The sequence below is a fragment of the Rana temporaria genome, chromosome 2, assembly GCF_905171775.1.
Source record: "Rana temporaria chromosome 2, aRanTem1.1, whole genome shotgun sequence".
NCBI classification, from domain to species: Eukaryota; Metazoa; Chordata; class Amphibia; order Anura; family Ranidae; genus Rana; species Rana temporaria.
The window spans coordinates 217,750,812-217,775,741 of NC_053490.1; the positions used below are offsets into that span (position 1 = coordinate 217,750,812).

Consider the following 24,930-nt stretch of genomic DNA (forward strand, 5'->3'; position numbering starts at 1 on the left):
GTACAAGTTAGTCCTTTGGTATTAATTCATGCAGATATACATTACCCAAAACCAAGTGATTGTCACAGCTTTGTATGTATTCCAATATGAAAATGTGTGAAAAACTTTCAGATAGGAAGATGGACACAAGAGCAGTGGGCCACTTCTGGATATTCAGCTGTTCTGTTAATTTAGACTCCAGCAGATCCACTTACTTCAGTTCAGTGGACTGTAGAAAAAGGGTTCTCCTCCAGCTTTCATTGCCGTTGAAGCCAGGACTGCAGAAATATGTCCGACACAACAAAAAAGAGGCTCTTGTGGGCACTCCATTGTTATGTGCGACTGAAAACATGTAGCAAAACAAACAAGTCCTCCCCGTAAAAGAAGAAACTTTATATTGTTTTTTGCAGGCAGTGTTCAAAGCCTTTCTTGTAGTGCAGATTTCTGCAGTATCTCACTCTTTAGGGCGTGTCGAAAACCTGGTCCCCTCCCATGTGCTTTGGTTCCTTCCACAAATCCCCTGTGCCCCTACGGTGTTCAGAAGTGACATAGGGAAGGCAAGATGAACCACAGCATGTGGTAGTGGACCAGATAATTGACATTTTTGCAAGTGTCAGAGACAACCGGCAGCTGGAGATTTTTTTGTTCTCCTTTTACAGGGTGGTCTTTGATTAGCTGTATTTACCAACAGGGTTGTTTAAAGACAGCTTGCCCAACAACATTTACACATTTCCCTACCGTGTTCTCCTCTAGTATAGAATTATATTTCTGCACTGTAAGGCAGTTTGGAACGGCTAACATTTTTCCTGAATTTCCACAATTCTAAAAGCATTTGCAATGATCATTACTTAGAAGGTGCCTAACAAATTTTAACTACTGGCCATACAATATAGTACAAACAATAAGCATAATATTTGACATAAAGTACTTAAAAAAAAAATAAAAATCTATATCCATAATTATAGCTTGAATGGACAGCTTATTACTCTGTATACATTTCATTCCACATGGAAGTTTTGGCATCAAAATATGTTTTAATATCTATATTGACACAATTTAGCAGTGCAGTGTATACTACTACAATGTACATTAAAGTACAATAAGATTTTCAAGAGGCTTCTCCCCTTACCCACTGACCATAGTAATACCTTTTTTTTTTTTATAACAACAGAAATCTGCTTTATAAACAGCATATTTAGAGTGGAGAATTGTAAAGATATTGTAGAAGACTTCCTTGGGGTTCTTTTGTTAAACTAGGTAGCTTCTGTGGGCTTCAAAAGGGGAAATGCTCAATACATTTGTCTGAATGGGGTAATTTAAATTTCTGCACTGTTCATCCCTCTGTGTTTTAACACCTACGGTGTGCATTTCTGGTTACAGTGCTCCAGTAGCAAGTATTGCACTTAAAAAATGTAAGGGGGAGTCTGAAATCCTAGCAGAGCGAGCTGCAGCAGGTATCACACCAGTCTCTTCTCTTTCTCGCCTTCTCACATACACATTCAAGATTTTATGTTTAGCAAGACCATTATTGTCTCTCACAGCAGCACACAATATTGTGTAACCTTGATATACTGCTGCAAAATAACTACAGACTCCATATACATATGTAAATAACTTTTCAGAAAGTTTTTACTACCCCCAAGTCCCACAATCTAGGCACCAAGAGTTGGAACCAAAGTTTGGGAGTCATCGAGGGAGCAGAGAAGCCATATTAAATGACTATAGATAATTTGTTCTCACACTTGATAATGCCTACTTTGGAAAAAAAAGTGTGAAAAAAGAAAACTAGTGCTGCCACTACAATATTGCAATATTATCAAGTTTTGTTCTTTGTTTTAGATTTGTTTTAAGAAAAAATATTGTTTAACCACTTGCCACCCAAGACAATTCTGACATTTCTCTAATACGTGTAATTCCTAGAAAATTACTTAGAACCCCTAAACATTAAGGGCCGGATTCAGGTAGATCCATGCATCTTTCTGCCGGCGTAGCGCATCTCATATGCGCTATGCCGACGTAACACAGAGAGGCAAGCAGAGTATTCAGAAAGCACTTGCTCCCTACGTTGCGCCAAGCGTAACGTAAATTATTCGGCGTAAGCCCGCCTAATTCAAAGTAGGTGGACGGTGGGCGTGATCCATTTAAATGAACCGTGACCCCATGCAAATGATGGGCCGAACGAACGGCGCATGCGCCATACCGTGGACGCATCCCAGTGCGCATGCTCAGAATCACGTCTAAAATACTCCATAAGATACGTCGAATCACTGCCTACGACGTGACGTAACCTACGCCCAGCCCTATTCACGTAGTCCTACGTAAACAACGTAAAATACGACGGCTGTTCCGTGGTCCATACCTTTGCATGGGATGCGCCTCCTGTAGGTGGAATAACTTTACTCCGGATGTACACCTTACGTAAACGGCATATATTTCTGCACGGGCGCAAGTACGTTCGTGAATCGGCGTATCTCCCTCATTTGCATATTCGATTTGTAAATCAATGGAAGTGCCCCTTGCGGCCAGCGTAAATATGCGCCCACGATACAAGGAAAACTTACGTCGGTCGGATGAAGCCTTATTCAGGCGTATCTAGTTCTATGGGCACGGCGCATAGATACGACGGCGCACATTGACACTTACGCGGCGTATCTCGAGATACGCCAGCGTAAGTGCTACGTGAATCCGGGCCTAAATATATATTATTTAAGTAGAGGCCCTAGATAATAAAATAGTGGGTGTTGCAGTTTTGCTTGATGTCACAAGTATTTGCGCAGTGGTTTTCATAAGCAAATCTTTTGAAAAAAAAAAACTCTTTAATAAATTTAGTGCATTCAAACACAATATAATAACCATTTTTTCATAAAATATAAAAGATGATGTCACTTAGAATAAATAGATACTAAACATGTCACGGTTTAAAATTATGCATGCGTGGAATGGCGACAAACCACAGCAATACCTCACATGTATGGTGCAATCGCTGTTTACAACTTTACATGCGCATTTGTGTGTGAGCACAGGGGGATGGGGGTACTTTAATTTGTTCTTTTCATTTCATTATTTATTTTATATATATGTGTACTTTTTTAACACTGTACCTTTAATTTTTTTATCAACTTCATTTCTATCACAAGGGATGAAAAACATCCTTTGTGAAAGCATGGGCCATGACAGGTCCTCATAATGTATAGATCTAGCGTCTATTAGACCCCAGATGTCTCCGCTGACCTCCAAAGCATCTGATCAAACCGAGATCAGTTTAATCTGATTCTTGTACAAACATAATAAAACTGGAAGTGACAAAAACCTTGTCCCTTCCAGTTCCTGATTTCACAGGGAGGGAGGAACAACATCAAAATTGCTTCTGCAGAGGCCGCCATTCGAAACAGTGGGCCGTGGCAGGAGGGGGGACCCCTTTCCACCACCTGTAGAAGTGATTGAGTGGCTCTATATGGCTAGATGCTAAATCTACGCAGACACTCCAGTCAACCATCAAGCTCTCTGTCAAAATGCTAAAATGCTGGTCAGCAGAACAGCCTTTTACAAAAGCCTGATTTTTTTTCTATCCTTTCTGAGTAAACGACTCCTCAGTGCTTCACTGGACAGGATAATTCGATTACTCGGGTCAAAGTACTTCTCTCCACCTGGGCTAAACAGTAAGCAAAGTAGCAAAGGACGGATGGACGGCCGCACACCAAAGAACTCTTAAGTTGGCTTTATTGAAGGAACATGAGCAAACACCGCAAATACACAGCAGAAATCAAAAACAGTCGACGCGTTTCACACTTAGTTAGTGCTTATTCAGGCCATGAATAAGCACTAAGTGTGAAACGCGTCGGCTGTTTTTGATATGCCTAGTGCATTGCCAGCACCCACATCCACCTGGACTTATCCACAATTGCACTTGGGATTTCCCTGGAGCGGTGAACACCACCTCGCTCAGTTCTTTGGATTCTTAAACAGTAAGGAGTTATATTCCCCATTTCAACGCTAAAGGCTCCTAGAGCTTTTACTTGACCTCACAAAACTCAAAATGGAATTCATTCAATCTGTGATAGACTCCCGCCACAAGAGAGATTTTATGACATCAATAAAGATTCAAGTTCCCTACATACACATCCCCATCTATTGTGCTTTATAGAGATTTTTAGAGCAACATTAGTTATAGCATGTACTATATACAAATCTAAAATAAATAGCGTTTTCTTTTAATAGCAGTATTAGATCAATATATATTTGCATTTAAAAGAGATTAAAAATCAAAAACTGTAAAAAAAATATTTTGTAGATTACCTCTACGGTAACTTTTACACAACTAGTAAAGGCACAATAAATCAACCCGATAGTAATTCAGCAATGCTTTCATAAATATCCTAATTATATATATATACACCTTTTAGAATCCCACACCGACATGCACGCACGCACACACAAAATACATTTTAAAATAAACCTGTCTTGAACATGAACAAATAAAACTAACAGCACTGTAAAACAAGCACTTGATTTCTTCACAAATCTTTAGGTTCTGCTCATGCACCATTAAATCCTTGAAACTTGGGGGCCTCTATTATATAAGTCTAAACTTCTTCAAAGTTGACTCCATCACCATTCTGCATTTCTCTCTTGGATAGTGAAATTGCACAGACTAGTAGTGAAGTTAATCAGATGGAACATAATCCAAAGTTTGACTTTTTCTTAAGTAGTTAAGCTTTGCATCATCATACTGCACTGGGTTTTGTGCATTCCAAGGGGACTTGAGGAGGAATCCGAGGCTGTGTGCAGGTACGTATAGATCAGGGGTCTCCAAACTTTCGAAACAAAGGGCCAGTTTACGGTCCTTCAGACATGTGGCCATTGGGAGGCAGACTGTGGCCATTGGGTGTAGAAAAGGTCCTGATGTCAGTGGAAAAAAATGCCCCATCATTGGTGTCAGTGGAAGAAATAGTGCCCCATCGTTGGTGTCATTGGAAGGGATAGTGCCCCATAATTTGTGTCATTTAGCCCCATCATTGGTGTCATTGGAAGGAATTGGGCCACATTGTTTGCATCATTGGTTGAAATTGGACCCCATTATTGGTGTCAGAAGGGGGAATTTTGCCCACTGTTGTATCAGTGGATGAAATAGTGCCCCAAGGGCAGGATACAGGCAAGTGAAGGACCGCAACTGGCCCCCGGCCATTGTTTAGAGACCACTGGTGTAGATGCTTGCTATACAATTCCCCTTTTTGATTTGTTTGGTTTGTAAGTTCAAGACAAGTTCACACTAAAATAGGTGTATGTTTAAAATTGCTATGGTGCTGTTTTAGTACTGCATTGGTAAGGACAGGGATCTTTGTTTTCTGTTGATGTGTTTATTTCATTATTTTATGTTGACCCACAGGGTTTGTATCTGTATTATTACAGGAGTCCAGCTTTCTGTGCTCTGCCAAAGAGTAGACAGGACTGAAATAAGATATAAAGTACCTGACACAATATTAAGCTCTTTATTCTTGCTTTTCTGTGCACTTTATAGGTGACCAGTGCTAATCACAGTTGCATGCTGGGTATCTCCCAGTTAGTGGCACATAGATTATTAAATCAGCCCATTGATTTAAGAAGTGCTTTTGCTTGCTTTCTCCCATCATGCTATGCTGCAGATGTGAATGTGTTGCCTTCTTTTCTGTTTGGGAATATGTATATGGCAACAAAGGTTTAAACATTTAAATATGTTTATACTACGGTCAGTGCAAAACTTCTCATAGTACTTAAAGCAGACCTTCAGTAATTTTTTTCAACTTTCCATCTATTAAATCGTCTGCCCATGTTGTTTTAACTTTGGATAGTAAAGCATTTTTTTTTCTGCCAGTAAATATCTTATACAGCGCACTTCCTGTTTCTTGTCTGGTCATTAGCTTAGGCTTATGACATCATACACAGCTCTCTCTTTGTCTCTCGTGAGAGTTTGCTTGGAAGGGAGTGGGGTGAGTCAAAAGAGGGCCAACGAGAGCTGCAGAGCTGGAGGTGTGCCTCTGTAAATCCAGAAAGTGAACAGGCAGCAGCTTCAGCTGCCCACAGTTAAAATGGCTGCAGCCAGACTCATTGGAGGGAGATTTCTGCAGCATATTTGGCAAGTACAGAATCACAGTATATATATAAAATAATATGCAAAGTGGTTGGAGGGAAGCTTCAGAATGGCCAAGATGTTTTTCTTACAAATGATGTGAGCAGACTGCAGTTCCTCTTTAATACGTGTTTCTGTAACACAGTGGAAGGCGTGATTAGGTAGTCCTAGTCAGTATTCAAAACAATGCATTCTAAACATTCTGTAGAAGCTAACAGGATCACTGAGGCACAAAGTACACCATGCCAAGTGATATACCGTATTTATCGGCGTATACCGCGCACTTTTTTGCCCTGAAAATCAGGACAAAATCGTGGGTTCGCGGTATACGCCGATAACCGCTTTCCCGCGCCGAGTTTTGAATACTGCGCCGACATATACCAAGCGCAGTACACTCGGGTATAGTCGGCCAGTCTTGGCTCCTTCCGCGCTCACGTCCTGGACGTACAGGACGTCAGCGCGGGTAGCCGAGCATTGCCTACAATACACGAGTGTACTGCGCTCTGTATATGTCGGCGCAGTATTCAAACTTGGCGCGGGAAAGGAGCGGGGAGGACGCGAGGACACCGCAGAAGGACGCCGGACCCGCCGAAGAGGACATCGGACCCGCCGAAGAGGACACCGGACCCGCCGCAGAAGGACACCCGAATCCGCAGAAGTACGCCGGACCCGCCGAAGAGGACACCCGAAGCCGCAGAAGGACGCCGGACCCGACGAGGCTGCCGATGGACGCCGCGCAAGATACCAAAACTGTAAGTACAAAAAAAACTTTTTTTCCACAGGATTGGGGGCCACTTTAGGGGTGCGCGGTATACGCGGGAGGGAGTTATACCGCGATAAATACGGTAACTAATCCCTTGTTTAAAAGGTGAATTTAACGGTGACTAAGAATTGTTCTGACTACATGTAGACACTCTTCAAATCTATTAAGTTATGTTAACTGCTCCCATATTTTATGTTACATGAGAAACAGCTCTGCTTGTAGGATTCATTTTTTCCCCCGATCTTGACTCAAAACACTTACAAACTACAGAACTCACATAATGTGCAGTGACTCCTGCAAACATTAACAGCCCCATTTATATTAAGACAAATAGAACACTGAATGCAAGTGTATGGAACCTTCTCATGTGAATAAAATGCTGCGTTCATACTTATCTGTTGCACCAACTATCTCCCAAAGCATTATGCACCTTCAGCTGTTGCAGACATGAGAGAGAAAATCATGAAGAGGCAATTTAAACCCAATGGACAAAAATAGCAATAATCATGGAGCAGCAGAGGGCAGACCAGCCCTGACACAGATATGGTCCCCACATTGGGCACAAAATCTTTGACCATGAGTCCAAACTCTTTTGAAAAAGTTCTAGATTGTCTTCTTGAGTCGCACTGACTGAACACAGTGTTTTATCAGAAAGAAAAGTGGCACAAACAAGAATTTGGGCTGGTCTGAGTTTTCTCAATGAGTTATGTGCAGACAGACTTGTTTTATAAAACCTGAAGCGTCAATTCCCACCAGTAGTAAATGAACTAGGTCCCGGTTGCAGCTGACATCCTCTGTTAGGAAATATGTGATGCCTCCTACCACCGATCATAACATCCCAGAAATGTTCCGCAGGGCAGACACCAGTAAATATCAGACCAGCTGGTGAAATAAAACATGTCTGACTTTCATTTTCATCACTGGACACCTGATGTCTCTGATAGACTATTAGTTCTTCTTGGTGATACCTGCTGTTGTAACCCTACAGACCCTTGATGCTGGGAATAAGTTGGCAGAATCAAAGAATCTGGCTGTTCCTTCTGTAAAGTGCTTGTTGTCGCCACCTAGTGGAAATAAACAAACAAATGGAAATTCACTTAAAAAGTTTGGCTGGATGATTTAGAAACATATTTTTCTGTGGTGGTCATACATTTAGATGATAAAAATCACAATAAATGCTGGAAAAAAGAAAAAAGCCTTCATCACATCAAGCCAAAAAAGCACAAATACAAAAAGCATGAAACACATAATGGAAAGTTTGAATGTTTAATACTGAGCTAAAAATAACTTGTCTCCTTGGCAACTCATGAATCACTGTTTGCGTACTTTATTCTTGATTCTTAACCCAGATCTGTAATATGAAGGCCTGATTGTGTTCTGTTTGATAGAACAGCTTCTTGTCACAAAGCAAACTTCAAATTGATTCTCTCATTATCCTGGGCTTGCATCTAAGTTCTTGGTATTAGAAACAGTACAACTGTATAAGTGTATCTACAATATGCAGGGCCGTTTGAAGGAATTTGGGGGCACCAAGCAAAATGGACACGGAGGCCCCCCCCTGCAGCTTCTTAACCTCTTCCCAACCGCTCCATAGACAAAAGACGTCTACAGAGCGGTTGAGTTATTCCGGGAGGACGTCCCTGGGACGTCCTCCCAGAATCCTTCACTCGCGCGCCCCCTGCAGCGCGCTCCCGGAATCTAGAATCTAGAAGACCCGGCGCATTACAGATCGTGGTAAATCGCTCCGATCACTTGTAAACAAACCGGCGTCATGTAATGACGCCGGTTCCTCCCTCTCCTCTCTGTACCGATCGGTACAGTGTGAGAGGAGGGGGGGGGGAGCGCGGGGTGTCAGCAGCTGCTGTGGGATGGATCTGTGACAAATGCAGTCACAGATCCATCCATCCCTCCCTGTGCAATACTCTGCAGTACCATCAATACTCTGCAATACCCCCCACACTCTGCAATACCCCCCACACTCTGCAATACCCCCCACACTCTGCAATACCCCCCATACTATGCAATACCCCCCACACTCTGCAATACCCCCCACACTCTGCAATACCCCCCACACTATGCAATACCCCCCATACTATGCAATACCCCCCACACTCTGCAATACCCCCCACACTCTGCAATACCCCCCATACTCTGCAATACCCCCCATACTCTGCAATACCCCCCCCCCATACTCTGCAATACCCCCAATACTCCGCAATACCTGCTAATATGACAGAAACAAGATTTTTTTTTTATTTTTACAGAATTTTCTGTGTTTTTTCTTTTATAGCGCAAAAAATAAAAAACCCAGAGGTGATCAAATACCACCAAAAGAAAGCTCTATTTGTGGGAAAAAAAGGACAAAAATTTCAGATGGGCACAATGTTGTATGACTGAGTTATAGTCATTCAAATTGTGAGAGCACCGAAAGCTGAAAATTGGTCTGGTGAGGAAGGGGGTTTAAGTGCCCAGTGGTCAAGAGGTTAAGGGTGGTTTGCAGGTGCTATTTTTAACGCTATAGTGCCTGCAATACGCTCCAGTGTGAAAGGGGTCTTTTTTGAATCAGTAGAGTCTACTGTAGAGTCTTTTCTCTGCTTTGTAAATTTTTGCAAAAAGCTTTAATAAATATTACCCGATTCAAAAAAGAAGCAATAAGATGGAAATGGGATGGTAAAGAAAGAAAATGGAAAGAAAGCTATGGTAATAAATTGTTTTGTTTATCATACGTAACACAATATCCAGGTAGGGTTATTATGGTCAGTTACCATATTTTTACTACTAAATCGGTCTTGATGACTGCCCCCCCCCCCCTTACTCCCCCCTCCCTGGCAGCCGGCAGGAGATTCAGTTTGTAGTTCCTGGCCGGCCGGCCGGGCTGAAAGGAAGTGAGCACAGAGCACTCAGTGTGTGCACTTCCTGTCAGTCCGGCCGGGAACAACTGAATCTCCTGTACCGCGTGGACTGCAGCATATAGGACGCAGCGGCGCGGCAAGGACGAAGCTGAAGTTTTGTTTTTTAGTTTTATGTAATTCATGTGCATCCACAGTATCCCCATTACTTAAAGACAGGTGATTCTGCTAAAAATCCTTCCTACTGTGCCTCTTTAAGCCGCTGGACACTTTGACCCGCCCTGCTGGGGCCCCAGGCCAGCTCGGGGCCCCAAGCAATTGCTTGTTTTGCCTGTCTTGTTGCGACGGCCCTGACAATATGTCCAGGTCATAAATGAGAGCTTCTGTGTTGTGAGGCTTTCCTCACTGGTACTTTGCTTTTAGACACATTGCAAAGTAAACCTGTTGTAATTTGGTAAACTGTAGGAACTTGGTGTCCACACACAACCTTGACATCCCTGCTCAAGCACCTTGGGAGCCATTAAACAAAAAGGAAAGTCAAGCTTGGCTTGACTCACTATTGGTCCATACCTATGATGGACAGCTTCACTGACCAGCAATAAGTATGGCATTTTATTAATTAATTTATTCATTTTAAGAACTTTATGAAAAAGATATGATAGAGAGCCCTAGGTTTCATGACTCCAGGGCACTACAGCAGATATTAGGACCCAACTCTGCATACTTGTTCCTTATTCAGCATCTCATTGAGTAATTTGGCCAAAATAAAAGCAGGACAGCCATGTAACTAGTGCTTTCAGAAGGAAGTTATCACTTACAGCCCAATATTTCTCTTGTGAGTTTTGCCTAATTCAAATTATGGATACAATGTTGTAAAGCTAGCAATTGTATTTCTGTTTTTATTAAAGTGGTTGTAAACCCTTATGCCGCGTACACACCATCACTTTATGTGATGAAAAAAAATGACGTTTTTAAAAACGTCACTTTAATTGACTGTGTGTGGGGGAAAACGTCGTTTTATGTCTTGTAAAAAACGACCAAAAAAAATTGAAGCATGCTTCAATTTTATGTGTCGTTTTTCAAAAGTGCACTTTTTACTTCACAGAAATTGACCGTGTGTAGCAAAAAACGTCGTTTTCTAAGACGTTTTTTCATCCACGCATGCCCAGAAGCAAGCTTCAATGATAAAATGTGGTGGAACGTAACCTCACTTTGCAAGATCATTGTGAGAAAACGATGGTGTGTAGGCAACTTCGTCTTTGAAAATTGAAGTTTCAAAAACTTCATTTTTTACTTCACAGAAAGTGTCGTTTTTTTTCATCACATAAAGTTTTGGTGTGTATGCGGCATTAGGTCTCTTGCACACTGCAGCTTTTTACTCATCTAAATGCAGCCAATTGTTTACAATGTCACTGTACACACAGGCACATAGACATGCACTGCGTATTCTTGAGTAAAAAATAAATAGAAAAATCTGCATTCCCGGTTGATATTTTGCGCCAGTACGTGCAAATATGTGCAAATAAGTACAAATATGTGCATGTGAGCATAAATATGAATGAAGTTTCTTAAGGAATGTATTGTGCGTACGCGCATATGCATGCACAAATGCGCATAAAAATGCGCAAAACAGATGACTGAAGTTACATCCAAAAAAGCAGTTGCTCAAACATCAGTACCATGTGCAAGAGGCCTTACATATATACCCAGGGAAGTGACTGACTTCAGTTGATACACAGAGATAAAACAAATCCTCCTACATATGTTGTACCTATTTATCTGCATCTATCTGTCCTCTACATCAGTACAAAATGCAGAATTCACACAGCTTGTCTGAAATTTCAAAAAGCAGGGGGAGGTGAGCTCAATTTACACTCTGTAGTGCTTAGTGAGTAGAGCTTAGTGCTGGGAAAAATACCCATCCCCTTCACACAGCACACAGACTTTGAATCACAGCTTCCTCCCGTCACCTTTTTACCTGTTGGTGTCAGGAACATTTGTCAGAATTTACTTAAGCAGATAGCAGAGTATTGAGGCAGCTGGTAGAAATTACACTTTGTGCTCTGGATTGAGACAAGCACATACTATAGGATAAGCTTTGTTCATATTTAAAATTTTTGAGGTTTACAACCACTTTAGCTATCATGAATCACCTATATAGAAAAAAAAAACATCTTAAGGCAGATTGTGCATTAACGCTTCCTTACTGCTGGTCTGATGCAGTTTATGAAATTTCCTTATATGCCAGATTGATTCAACCAGTGGCGGCCCTAATCCATGCGCTCAGCCCCAAACCTACATGCAATGCACTGGATGCATGGATTTCAATGGAGGTTTTTTTTTAAGCCCATGATAAGAGCCTGAGTTTCTAATTGGCTTCAACAAAGGGTGGACTCAGGGCGCAGAGCACTGTGGCCTCAGCCCACCCACTTGTGTGACATTACCAAATAATATTCACAAATTTCCTCCTGTTTCTCCTCCTGGCCAATCAGGAAGTGGGTTCTGAGACCCAGTTGGCCGGGAGTCCTAATGAAAGAAACAATCAAAGAGGAGCAGGCGCCATTGGTTAAACTGTACAGCTATTTATTTGTATTGGAGATAGAAATAAAAGTACTCACTGTATTTGTAAAGTTTCAGGCATGTGGTTTGTTGTCCTGTGATTCCGTCAGGGCCCAACCGATACCACATGCGCTTTATTGTACTTAATTGGCCGGGAGTCCTAAGACTACATTGGCCGGGAGTCCCAAGATCCTATTGGCCATGAGGAGAAGCAACGACCATCAGGACACGGGGAGGAGACGGAGGGGGGAAGCCGCAGCCACGACCTGGATGGGGTAAGTGCCGATCGACAAGCGAGCAAGTCGGTTTGCATCTGATAGTAGTGTAGAACAGCAGCCCTCAAAAATTGGTTACCATTTAGCTAGTTTGACTCTTAATGCACTAGGCTAATGAAACAAACTTCAGCTTTAACATATCCATCATCATCATCATAGTAGAAACTCAAACTTCGAATTATAGACCCATCTCTGGCATTATCTGGTCACATCCAACTCCACTGATACTTTACCTGGGAAAATTGCTGCTGTCGCTGCTGAGCTTGCATAGCCTGAAGGTCCTGCTGTTGGGAGGAATGTACTGATGTAAATCCTGGATGTAAAATGGCTTGACCCATTAGCATAATTGGAGTATTGTTGGCAGAACTCTGCACTTCTAGACCCCTAAATATTTGTGTGTTTTGTGAATATCTGTTGTATTACAGGACAAAAAAAAAACATTATCAGAGCTTTTTCTTAGCAGGAAATAAAACAGTAGCAATATATTCATAAGGACACATACTCATAGTTGTGAGTTATAATGTAAGGTTTTGAGATGGACAATTGAGAACATTTATAGTCATGTAACAACTTAAGTATACACCATTGTTGACATTATTAATATATTAGAAAAGGTGAACTTGACTAAAATAGTAAAATAGGATTTTGACTAAAATAGTGCCTACAGATAAATATGGTATACTTGCACAAATGACATATATCAGATTAGGTACAAAAGATTAGACAATCCTTAATCGGGCCATACACCTATAGATTATCTGCAGATTTTCTATGGTTAGATGTAAAAAGTGCAACAGATTTCTCCATCTACGCTAAGCGCTGTGTGGATGGAAGAATCTCCCACTGAGCCAAGCTTCAGTATCTTGCTAGTCGGGCCCCGATGGCTCTCAACCTAAACAATGCCTGCAACCAATCAGAATGTTCAGGTATTGTGAGAGCCAGCGGGGCTGACTAAGATAGAAAGCTTGGCCCAGTGGGAGATTCTTCCATCCACACAGTTCAGCGTAGATGGAGGAATCTGTTCTACTTTTTCCATCTGACCATAGAAAATCTGCAGATAATCTATAGGTGTATGGCCAGTCTTAGGCAGTTTGCAGGTGTAACCTGTCTTTGTTAACCCTCAGATATCTAGGGTCTGGTGTTCTCTTTGTTATTGGCATGTGTTGTGTGATTATGTCAAAATCAATGGAGCTCTCTAAAGCCCTTAGAAAGAAAGTTGTGGGTGCCTATGAGTCTGGCAATGGAATTAAAAAGCCTGTCAAATCATTTGAAATCAATCATTCCACTATAAGGAAAATAATCTAGTAGATTTTAAACAACTGGTGATTTCTCCAGGAGTGACCAGCCAAGCATATTCAGCCCAAGAGCTGACTGATTGATGCTGAAAGAAATCTCCAGGAATCTTAAAATTGAATTGTGGTGTGTACAAGTAAAGCCCTGTACACACAGCTCAGAATCTCGTCAGGAAAAACACGTTGTTTTTCCTGACGAGATTCTTGGCAAGAATCTCTTGCCGGCCGAGTGTACAGACACTCCATTCTAAAGAACCTCCGTTCTTTTGAATGGAACAAACGCGGTTATGTCATCAACTACGACAAGCATGCACTCGTCACATTCGATGCCGTCGCCGCCATCTTGCTACAAGCTACCTATGCCTAGGAAGCTACCGCGCATGCGTCAAAGTCATTTTGAGCATGCACGGGTTTCCACGGCAACAGGTAAGTATACACACTCTCGGGTTTCTTGGCAGGAAAACACTGCCGAGAATCACGACGAGAAAATGTTCTCTATTTTTCTCGTTGAGATTCTGGGCAGTTTTCTTGACGAGAAACCTCAAAGCCTCGTACACACGCTCTGTGTACTCAGCTCTGCCAGCAGTTTTCTTGCTGGTTCTTGCCGAGAAAATCAAGCGTGTGTACAAGGCTTTAGGCTAACAAAAGTTGGGGTTAAGGTGCATTAATCTACAATCAGAAAGAGATTGTCAAGAAAAAGTCTTTGCTGTGTGAATTTTTTTTAAGCAAGACTAAAGTTTGCTGTTGAACAAAAGAAAACACAAAGTCAGAAAAGTGGCACCTACAAATCATCTGTGCTGCTTGGAGACCAAATGACTTTCCACCTAATCAGCAGGTTACCACTGAACATCAACAGATTATAAATCTGGTAGAAGTAACATATGTTTGAAACCTCAAAAAATGAAAGAATAAAATAATCAGCCCTGGACTTAAAGTGGAACTTCAGTCATTTTTCATCTTTCCATCTATGAAATCCTCTGCCCTTGTTGTTTTAACTTTGGATAGGAAAAAAAAATGTTCTGCCAGTAAATACTTTATACAGCTCACTTCCTTCTTTTTCTCTGGTAAAAAGCCTAGGATTTTGACATCATGCACAGCTCTCTCTTTCTCACTCTCATGAGAGTTTGCCAGGAAGGGAGGGGGGGGGGGGTCAGTCATAAGAGGGCCAACGAGAGCTACAGAGCTTCTGTGTGTCTGTGTAAATCCAGGAAGTGAACAGGCAGCAGCTTCAGCTGCCCACAGTTAAAATGGATTTATCCAGACTTAGTGGAGGGAGATTTCTGCCGCATATTTGGCAAGTACAGAATAACAATATATATATAAAATAATATGCAAAGTGTTTTGAGGGAAGCTTCAGAATGGCAAAGATGTTTTTATAAAAAATTTGGAGAGCAGAATGCGGTTCCTCTTTAAAGCCCCTATTGAATATAGACTAACAAAAATGTCACCAAAGTTTGGGGATCATCCTGACGCTGATAGTGAGAGTCGATATAGATTCTATAGATTCAACGTTTTTGCGTTTTTTTTCCCTATTATTTGAGATAGAATAAAAATATGGCTTCACAAAAAATTATTAATTTTGCCTGTTTAATAATTAGTTGCAATTTAATATATGCTGACTCTCACTATCAGCCCCTGGACGATCCCCAATTTTTGGTGAAAAATTTTGCCGTCTAAAGGATGACCATTGCACATACTGATAAAGAATAAATTCTTACATGGCATAAAATCGTTGCTGCTCATTATCTTGATTTGCACATTTTATCAAATTCAGTTACAGTAAACAGAAAGTATAATTAAACTATAATACTGACATGCTAATTTTTTTAAGACATGTCAAATACATTCATTTTGATAAAAATGGTTTACTATCTTGTTGCTATAAAAATACATCACTGAAAATTACGAAAAAAGGTGATTAAAGTTGAACTCTAGGAATTCAGCCACTTTGATAAATTTGCAGGAACACTCTGAGTTAAGTCCAATGACGTGCATGTCACCTGTGGACTTATCTCTTTAATTTAAATCTGAGAGTTTTATGGCATTCCCGCAGGAGGATAGCTATCACTACACTCCAGGTCTCTGAAAAGTGAGACACTGTGGAAGATTTACTAAAACTGGTGCACTCAGAGTCTGATGCAGCTGTGTTTGATAGCCAATCAGCTTCTAACTTCAGCTGGTTCAGTTACGCTTTGACAATAAAACATGGAAGCTGACTGGTTTCTATGCAGAGTTGCACCAGATTTTGCATGCTTCAGTTTTTGTAAAGAAACCCCCACTGTGTTTTCACAAGCAGCATCTCTGCCCATCTTTCCCCTCTGCTGCAAATTTACAGATTCCTTTGTATTTTGTGAACACGTTTACAAAAAACAAAGGCTTCTGTGAATGGGCAGCAGAGGGGAGGAGTGGGCACATCAGCTACAAGCAACTCTGATGTTGAAGGAGCTGAGATCAGAAAGTCCAGCGTCAGAGCTCTATAGTGATAGCTATGCTTCTAGATCTCCACAAAACTGTCAGCATTTAATTAAAGAGATAAGTCTGCTAGGTGGAATGCACCTCAATTGCCTTAACTCATAGTGTGCCTGCATATTTGTCAAATGGTCTAAATTCATGAATTCAGCTTTTATGTAACCCCTAGTCATCTAGACATGTATGGCAAACACAGTCTAACATTATCACACTATGACAGAGCACCCACTTTATCTGATGTCCACTCTCTGAGTACCGCCTTGTGCTACAGGGGCTTGGCATCATTGGCTGGATAGGTTGACTAAGCAATAGTCTGAATAATGAAAAATGAAAACACTGTTAAGTTTATCTACATATTGCATAAATAAAGCGTACCTAAAGCTAAGAAAAAAACATCTACTATATTTGAGCTTACTAGTCTTATTCAGGCTCTTTTATGTTTACCTGGTGATCATGCTAATAACATACTGTCCTCGGCTTACAATGCACTGTACACAATACACTGTTTTGTATCTATAGAGGAACAGCAATAATACATTAGAAAGTGAGTTAGGACTACAGAATACCTTCCTCTCTCCTGATCTCTATACCATGGGAAGGGGGTGTTCTGTCCTGGGCAGGACTGATAATGTTAAGATAACACCGCAGAGTGCAAAGAACACTGGGTTTCTGTAGGAATCAACAGGCTTTTTTTTTTAACAGAAATATCAAAACACTTTTAATGGTATATTTTATCACTTCAATACTGGGCACCTTCCCCTCTTCCTGCCCAGGCCAATTTTCAGCTTTCAGCACGGTCTCAATTTAAATAACAATTGCGTGGTCATGCAACACTGTACCCAAACAACATTTTTATCATTTTGTTCCCACAAATAGAGATTTATTTTGGTGGTATGTGATCACCACTGGGGTTTCTATTTTTTGCTAAACAAATAAAAAAAGACCAAACATTTTGAAAAGACAAATAAAAAATGTATTGGTTTCTGTTATAAAATTTTGTAAATAAGTTTGTATTTCTCATCACTGATGGGCACTGATGAGGCTGCACTGACGGGCACTGATGATGTGGCACTAATGAGGTGGCACTGATGATGGGCACTAATATGCAGCACTGATGGGCAGCACTGATAGGTGGCACTGATATGCAGAACTTATAGGCATTGATAGGTGGCACTGATGGGCACTCATAGGTGGCACTGATGGGCACTAATAGGTGACACAGATGGGCACTGAGGTGCTGCACTGATGGGTACTTATAGGTGGCACTGATGGGCACTTATAAGTGGCACTGATGGGCATTGTTAGGTGTCACTGATGGACACTGATGGGTGGCACTGATAGACAGCACTGATGAGGAGGCACTGGCAGACATTACTGATGGGCACTGATTGGCATCTATAATGGGCACTGATTGGCACCTGAAATGGGCACTGACTGGCATCCCTGGTGGCCAAGGATGGGCATCTCTGGTGGGCATGGGTGGGCATTCTCAGGGGGGCTGCACTGATAATCAATCAGTGCAGACCCCCCCTGTCAGGAGAGCAGCCGATCGACTCTCCTCTACTCGCATCTGTCAGTGCGAGTGGAGGAAAAGACGATAAACGTCTCTTCCTGCTTACACTGTGATCAGCTGTGATTGGACACAGCTGATCACATGGTAAATAGCCTACGTAAGAGGCTCTTTACCTAGGTCAGAGATGTGGTGTGTCAGACTGGCACACCACACCAACGATCGCCACACTCCATACCCCCACAGGCACGTGATCGTGGCTTATTCTGCTGGACGTCATATGACGTCCAGTCAGGATAACAACCACTTTGCACATGTCATTTTGCTATATGGTGGGCGGGAAGTGGTTAACAGAGCAAGGAATTTTTAAGCCTCTGTTACGTTATCCAAAGTAAAATAAGTATTGCCTTTAGTTATACTTTCAACTTTAAAATCAGGCTTTTTAAAATAAATCTCTCAGCACAGAAAAGGGAGCTGACTTGTTTTCAAAGGTGCAGCCTCAACCAGTTCTCAAGCTCATACATAAACTCACAGGAAATTCTTTGCAAGATAACCCAGCAGCGGTCCTTCTTAACCTTACTCCTTTATCAAGAAAACACTATCATAAATCTCTTCTCAAACATCTCCTTAATGCTGTACAAGTTTGAATTCTATCCCTGTGGAAGCAACAATCTGCACAGACGGTAACCCAAAGGCTCGCAAGAGTGAAGGACATTGAACAAATGAAAGATCTGACCTCTGCTTTACGGGACAAGTCAGAGGAACATAAGTCCAGATGGTTTTATTGGGATCTTTTTCGCTTCTCTGATGATTTCTCTGATGAATTCCTCTAATATACCTGATTAAGACTAATTTTTGGTGATCTCCACTGCTTGATTGATGCTGTTGACCACTGCTCCCTGGGGGGGGGGGACCCCTCTTTTTCCCAACCACCCTTCCCCCAACACCCCCCACTTTTTTTCTCTCTCTCTGGTGTGCATGTGTTATATATCCAGTCTTGAGCCTCGTACATACGGTATGATTGTTGGCCAACCGAGCGTCTGATTTTTGTCAAAAATTTCTAGTCTTGCATACTGTAGGTACACAATTGTCGGTGTCACAAACCTGAACGTACAAGGAATTTCAGCTCTTAAGCACCACCCTTTGGGCCCCTTCTGCTAATTTTGTGTTTGGTGAGCATTGATTCCGAGTATGCGTGTTTGTACTTTCGACTTTTGTGTGACAGATTTGTGTACTGACCATACGAAAATCAGACGTGCAGCCATTGTCTGCCAAAAATATACTAGCCTGCCATTCAACATTTGTTGGTCGAAAGTTGGACAACAATTGTCAAAAGCAGCGTACTAACAGTAATATTTTAGAACAGTCTGTCGACAGACAATTCCCTGCCAACAATCGTATCGTGTGTACGAGGCTTTAGACCTTCTTCTACGACGTGGTCGATATTTATGGAGGGTATATTCTACCCCAAACAAGCCTGCCTTTGACACAACCTGCATGAAGCGTTCTATGCATCTATGTACAATTGTTTTGATTTTTCTTATTGCACTCTGCTTGCTTCGGTCTTTTGCAATATAACACAACGCTTTGGTTGTGATTTATACTCCTGACATTCATTTTATGATATAAGAAGTTGTCTTTTCATTGTACCTGTGCAACTCCTTTAAATAAAAAATTGGAAAAAAAAGGTGAAACCTTTAGGGCTGTCATCCTTATCTTTCATTCACTATGACCTGGAACAAATATAAGCATATCAGGTGCCCTGACACTTCACTGGATGCAAGTTTGTTTTGGTCAGTTCCTGCAATGCGCAAAAGCACACTGCACTTTTAAAGACACACAGCAGTGGCATTCATTTTCAATGGTAACCCCACACATCTTGCCAACATGTGTGCATTTGTGTACGCCACAGTATCATGCGTTTTGGTGCAGAGTGATTTTTAAAATGGTGCAGGCACCTTTTTTGTCAATTTCTCGTGAATATGACAGCCCTTTGAAATTAATTGGCTACCCTAAATGTGATCTGTGTGACTGTGCAAAAAAAGGACGTTTGCTTGGTAGCCTCTTTGTGGTGTGAAAGTAACCTACGGTAAGTCGTGACTGAAGCAAAGCTGGGAGCCCTGGAACCTGCAACGTAAAAAACAGGTTTGCACATGCAGCTTCCATATTCTGTCCTTACTTGCTCATAGAGCACAATGTTACCATACTAAATTGAGATCTGATGGTTGATAAGGGTTACTGCACACTGGAATTGCATTTACACAGATTTTTTGTACAAGCCCCAATAGTAAATAAGAACTCCACTCTAATTAAAACATGTACATTGCTTAATACGTCAGGCAAAATAAAAAAATTGAAAAACAGATATGTTAGAGCCCATTCACACAGGGGCAAAATGACTTCCAGCGCAACTTTGGGAGCCAACTTGGACACGACTTGAGTATGAATCACAGCGCGACCTGAGGCAACTTACAAGGCAACTTCAAGTTGCCTCTAGGACAAGAGGCTTTCCAGTGGCCAATCAAACAAGAATCAGCTCTAGGGGAGGGAGGGGGAGGGAGGGGTTTGCCTGAGAAATGTATGTTCTCTTCCTGTATCGTTGCTTCTGTTAAAACAGTGATCTGACTTCTGAGGCGACTTCCATTGAAATCAATGGGTACAAGTTGCCTACAAGTCGCCTACAAGTCGGATTGAAGTAGTACAGGAACCCTTTCTGAAGTCGGAGCGACTGCAGTAGTGTGCATTAAGACGGCTCCATTAACTTACGGTACATTGATTTTCTCATGCAGCGTGACTAGGGGTGACTTGGGGCGACTTGGGGCGACTTGAAGTTGGATCCAAAGTAGTCCCTGTGTGAATGGGCTCTTAGGTAACAAGCAGTTTACTTCATCTGCTTGTTCTGTAAATATAGCTGTAGTGGAAATAAAACCAAGATCAGTTTATTTCTGTGTTTTCTATATTTTACACAAATTTTAGTTGTGTTATAACTTTGGAACAAGGAATTTTTCCAAAGTTAAGATTATGGCTAGTGAACAGAGATTTATGAAGACTAGAGTAGGTTAAGATTTAAAATTAGGTTGAGGTTTATGGCTAAGACCTCGTACACACGACCGGTTTTCTCGGCAAAAAACAGCAAGAAGACTGCTTCATGCCGAGATTACCGTTCGTGTGTTGGAGGCTTTCAGGTTTCTCGTCAAGAAATCTGGCCAGAATCTCGACGAGAAAAAAAAAGAACCTGCGCTCTTTTCTTGTCGAGATTCTTGTCGGCCTGTTTACCGACGAGAAACCCGAGTGTTGTATACTTACCTGTCGCCGTGGAAACCCGCGCATGTTCAAAATGACTTTGACGCATGCGCGGTAGCTTCCACGGCATAGGTAGGATGAAGCAAGATGGCGGCGACGGCATCGAATGTGACGAGCGCATGCTCGTCGTACGCGATTACATCACCGCGTTCTTTCCTTTCAAGAGAACCGCGGTTCTTTTGAAAAGAGAGTCTGTATACTCAGGCGGCAAGAGTTTCTTGCCAAGAATCTCGTCAGGGAAAACAACGTTTTTTCCCTGACAAGATTCTTGCCCGTGTGTACAGGGCCTTAGAGTTATGGGCTATTTTTATTTTAGGGCTTTTTTTATTTTAGATTGACTGTTACACCAAAATATTAAGTGCATGCTAAGTGCTGTTGACAAATATATATTGGCAGTAAAAAAGTTATTGGTGCCAAAACTTTAGGTCTAATGCACTCATACCAGAAATAAATACTTTCAAAACCTAAGCACAGTCTACCTTCATTATTCTTCTGCTATGATATTGTCATGTAATACGATACAAACGGTCACACAATCACCCTCAAAAAATGATGCACAAGGTAAGTTGGAACTTTTACCTTAATTGCCTGTCATGAGTAAAGTCTGGGGCACTCTCGCATTGGGTGTTGTCCTGCTGTGAACCACTAGAGGAAGCTGTGTTGATATTCTGCAACAAACCTGTAGGACTGCTGAGCTGAGATGCATTTCTGCTGGTTGAGTGGCTTCTGTTTGGTATGGCTTGCATGCTGCTCATTGATTTCTGTCCCTGAGACCAAGTTCAAGCTTTTAAAACTTTTATAATAGATTTTGAAAATGCAAACATAAGGATTATGAAAACAAATTGATTGTTACATGTGTGATTCACTACATTGCATGACTGTACTCCAGAGAGTATGGTTTCTGGAATCCACATTATAAAATTAGTACGCTGTAGTCAAGCTATTTACAATTTAAATGTTACAATAATTGCAAGCTGCCGCTGCCATCAGCCCACAACTATATTACTGGCTGTCACCAGCTGAAGCACTAGAAATTAGTTGTACAGCCACAATATCTGGGTCAACAAAGAGAAGACATTCTCCCTTTGAACAAACCATTAATTAGCAGAGCTTAGACTAGTTTTAATTTTGGGCATATATAAGGTGATATCCGAACTGACAGTAGTAGTGCAAGGATTGTTAACTTGTTTGTATCTCATCAAATCAAAATATATATTTATATATATTGCAGCATACCAATCATTAGATGCGGTGGCTGTATTAATTAAATTTTTTTTTTTTGTATTTTTCCCTCTGTTTTCACCTGGTGATCTGGCCAGTAACACACCTCCTGTATTAGAGTGCCCCTCTGGATGAATGAGCACAGGGGGGTACCATTGGACAGCAGCATTGTCAGCCTGGGAGGATGGGTGTCAGATGTACTAGTAGATTTAGATACACCAACAAATTGAAGCTGAACTCCAGCTAACAATTTATAAGCAGTTATAGCAAACAGTTTTGTTAATTTTGGGATAAAGGCTTTACATAAATAAATAAAATCTGATCATTGTAAGCACCCCATCAGTGATTGCATTAAAAAGATGATAAAACGATAATTCTCCAACTCTACAGGACTCTGATCCGGCCGCATCTGGAGTATGCTGTCCAGTTCTGGGCACCAGTCCTCATGAAGGATGTACTGGAATTGGAGATAGTCCAGAAAAGGGCAACAAAATTGATAAAGGGACTGGAGGATCTTAGTTATGAGGAAAGGTTACGAGCACTGAACTTGTTCTCTCTGGAGAGGAGACGCTTGAGAGGGGAATATGATTTTAATGTACAAATACCATACCGGTGACCCCACAATAGGGATAAAACTTTTCCGCAAAAGGGAAATTAATAAGACACGCAGCCATTCACTAAAATTAGAATAAAAGAGGTTTAACCTTAAACTGCGTAGAGGTTCTTTACTGTAAGAGCAGTAAGGATGTGGAATTACCTTCCACAGGCAGTGGTTTCAGTGGGAAGCATTGATCATTTCAAAAAACTATCAAATAAACACCTGAATGACCACAACATACAGGGATATACAATGTAATACTGACATAAAATCACACACATAGGTTGGACTTGATGGACTTGTGTCTTTTTTCAACCTCGCCTACTATGTAACTTTAATCAAAAATTAACCCAGTTTTAGACGTGGATTCAACAGTCTGGTCCCTCAATTTGATTATTATCTCACAAATGTGAGCAGTCATCATTTGTCATATATAAAGCTAATAACTAACTGCAGTCATGTACACCTAATCTAATCATCCATCTATCTCATTATCTCACTGTATGTATATCTATATTATCTAAATAGCTAAAACTATTAAAGGGTATCACACCTCCAATATTTTTTTCTGTTAGCTGCACCAACAGAAGACATTTTGACCTCTTCAGCCTTTTTGTACGAAAAGTACCTACTGTCCTACTTATGTGAAAAAGGTTTCTCTACAGAGTATATTATACCTGTGCATGTAGTTTTCAAATACATCAAGCCTTCAGCTACTGAGCTTAGTGCTGCTAGATAGGTTTAGTGCTTGCTTCTTAGCATTCTACACCATTGCCAGTAATGCAAGTCATATTTGGCAGTAAAGCACTGTTTTTGCAGACATAAAAAAACATTATTATTTCTAGTAATACATGGGCAGTGATACCTGCCTCATATGGTACTTGTACTACAATGCAGTATACAGAACTAAAATATCATTACCTTGTTGGGTAGAATATTTGTATCTGGTAGCATCGATTGTGATGATACTAGATGCTGGCTTGCAGTCTGGGAAGATGATGATATTTGTCCATGAGTTGAAGAACTAGACATCATCTGCTGTTGCATGCCAGACTGTTTGTTTGTTTGCTGTTGTTGAGGCTCTGGTTGTTCAATATTACTAAAGCTCATTGAAACAAGTTGTGGCTGGTAAAGCATCTAATCAAAATGAAAAACAAAAGTCTTAATATAAGCTGAACTTCAGGCAAATAGCTAAACATATGCATGATATATACCAGGGGTGTCCAAACTTCTTTCAAAGAGGGCCAGATTTGATGAAGTGAACATGCGTGAGGTCCGACCATTTTGCCTGACGTTCTTTGAACCATAAAAATTAGGTCTAAGTGTGTTGGTTCGAGCAACTAATACACTGCCCAACAAGAATTCTCTTGCCTTTGTGGCTGTGTGTGAGTAAAGAGGTGAGCTCTGTGTGTTATTTGGATGTACCATATTTTTTGGCGTTTAACACGCACCTTCACTTTAAGAGGGAAGTTTCAGGAAAAAATACGTACATTTTAACCACTTGCTTACTGGGCACATATACCCCCTTCCTGCCCAGGCAAAATTTCAGCTTTCAGCACTGCCTCACTTTAAATTAAAATTGCGCAGTGGTGCGACATGCCTCCCAAACAAAATTGACGTCCTTTTTTCCCCCCACAAATAGAGCTTTCTTTTGGTGGTATTTGATCACCTCTGCGGTTTTTATTTTTTGCGCTATAAACAAAAAAAGAGCGACAATTTTGAAAAATAAACACAATATTTTTTACTTTTTGCTATAATAAATATCCCATTTAAAAAAAAAAACTATTTTTTTCTCAGTTTAGGCCGATATGTATTCTACATATTTTTGGTAAAAACAAAAACAAAAAAAACCCGCAATAAGCGTATAGTGATTGTTTTGCGCAAAAGTTATAGTGGCTACAAAATAGGGGATATAATTCTGACATATTTTTTATTATTTTTTTTACTAGTAATACAGCGATCTGCGAATTTTGTCAGGACTGCGATATTATGGCGGACACATCGGA

General features: G+C 41.1%; 1 protein-coding gene across 6 annotated transcripts in view; it reads right to left on the reverse strand.

Annotated features, from left to right (window-relative positions):
- Positions 1–6,937: 6,937 nt before the first annotated feature.
- Positions 6,938–24,930, reverse strand: part of NPAS2 (neuronal PAS domain protein 2) — a 149,941-nt gene continuing 131,948 nt past the window's right edge. For 4 of the 6 annotated variants that reach the window (XM_040336443.1, XM_040336439.1, XM_040336440.1 and 1 more), the window contains 6 exons: positions 23,846–24,061; positions 21,685–21,872; positions 19,891–19,929; positions 16,522–16,605; positions 12,765–12,942; positions 6,938–7,912 (listed from right to left, as the gene is read on the reverse strand). In XM_040336443.1, the coding sequence (XP_040192377.1) occupies positions 7,766–7,912; positions 12,765–12,942; positions 16,522–16,605; positions 19,891–19,929; positions 21,685–21,872; positions 23,846–24,061 (852 nt within the window). In that variant the 3' untranslated portion in view covers positions 6,938–7,765. The remainder of the gene's footprint in view (positions 7,913–12,764; positions 12,943–16,521; positions 16,606–19,890; positions 19,930–21,684; positions 21,873–23,845; positions 24,062–24,930) is intronic. The other 2 variants (XM_040336444.1, XM_040336441.1) reach the window with 1 other exon arrangement.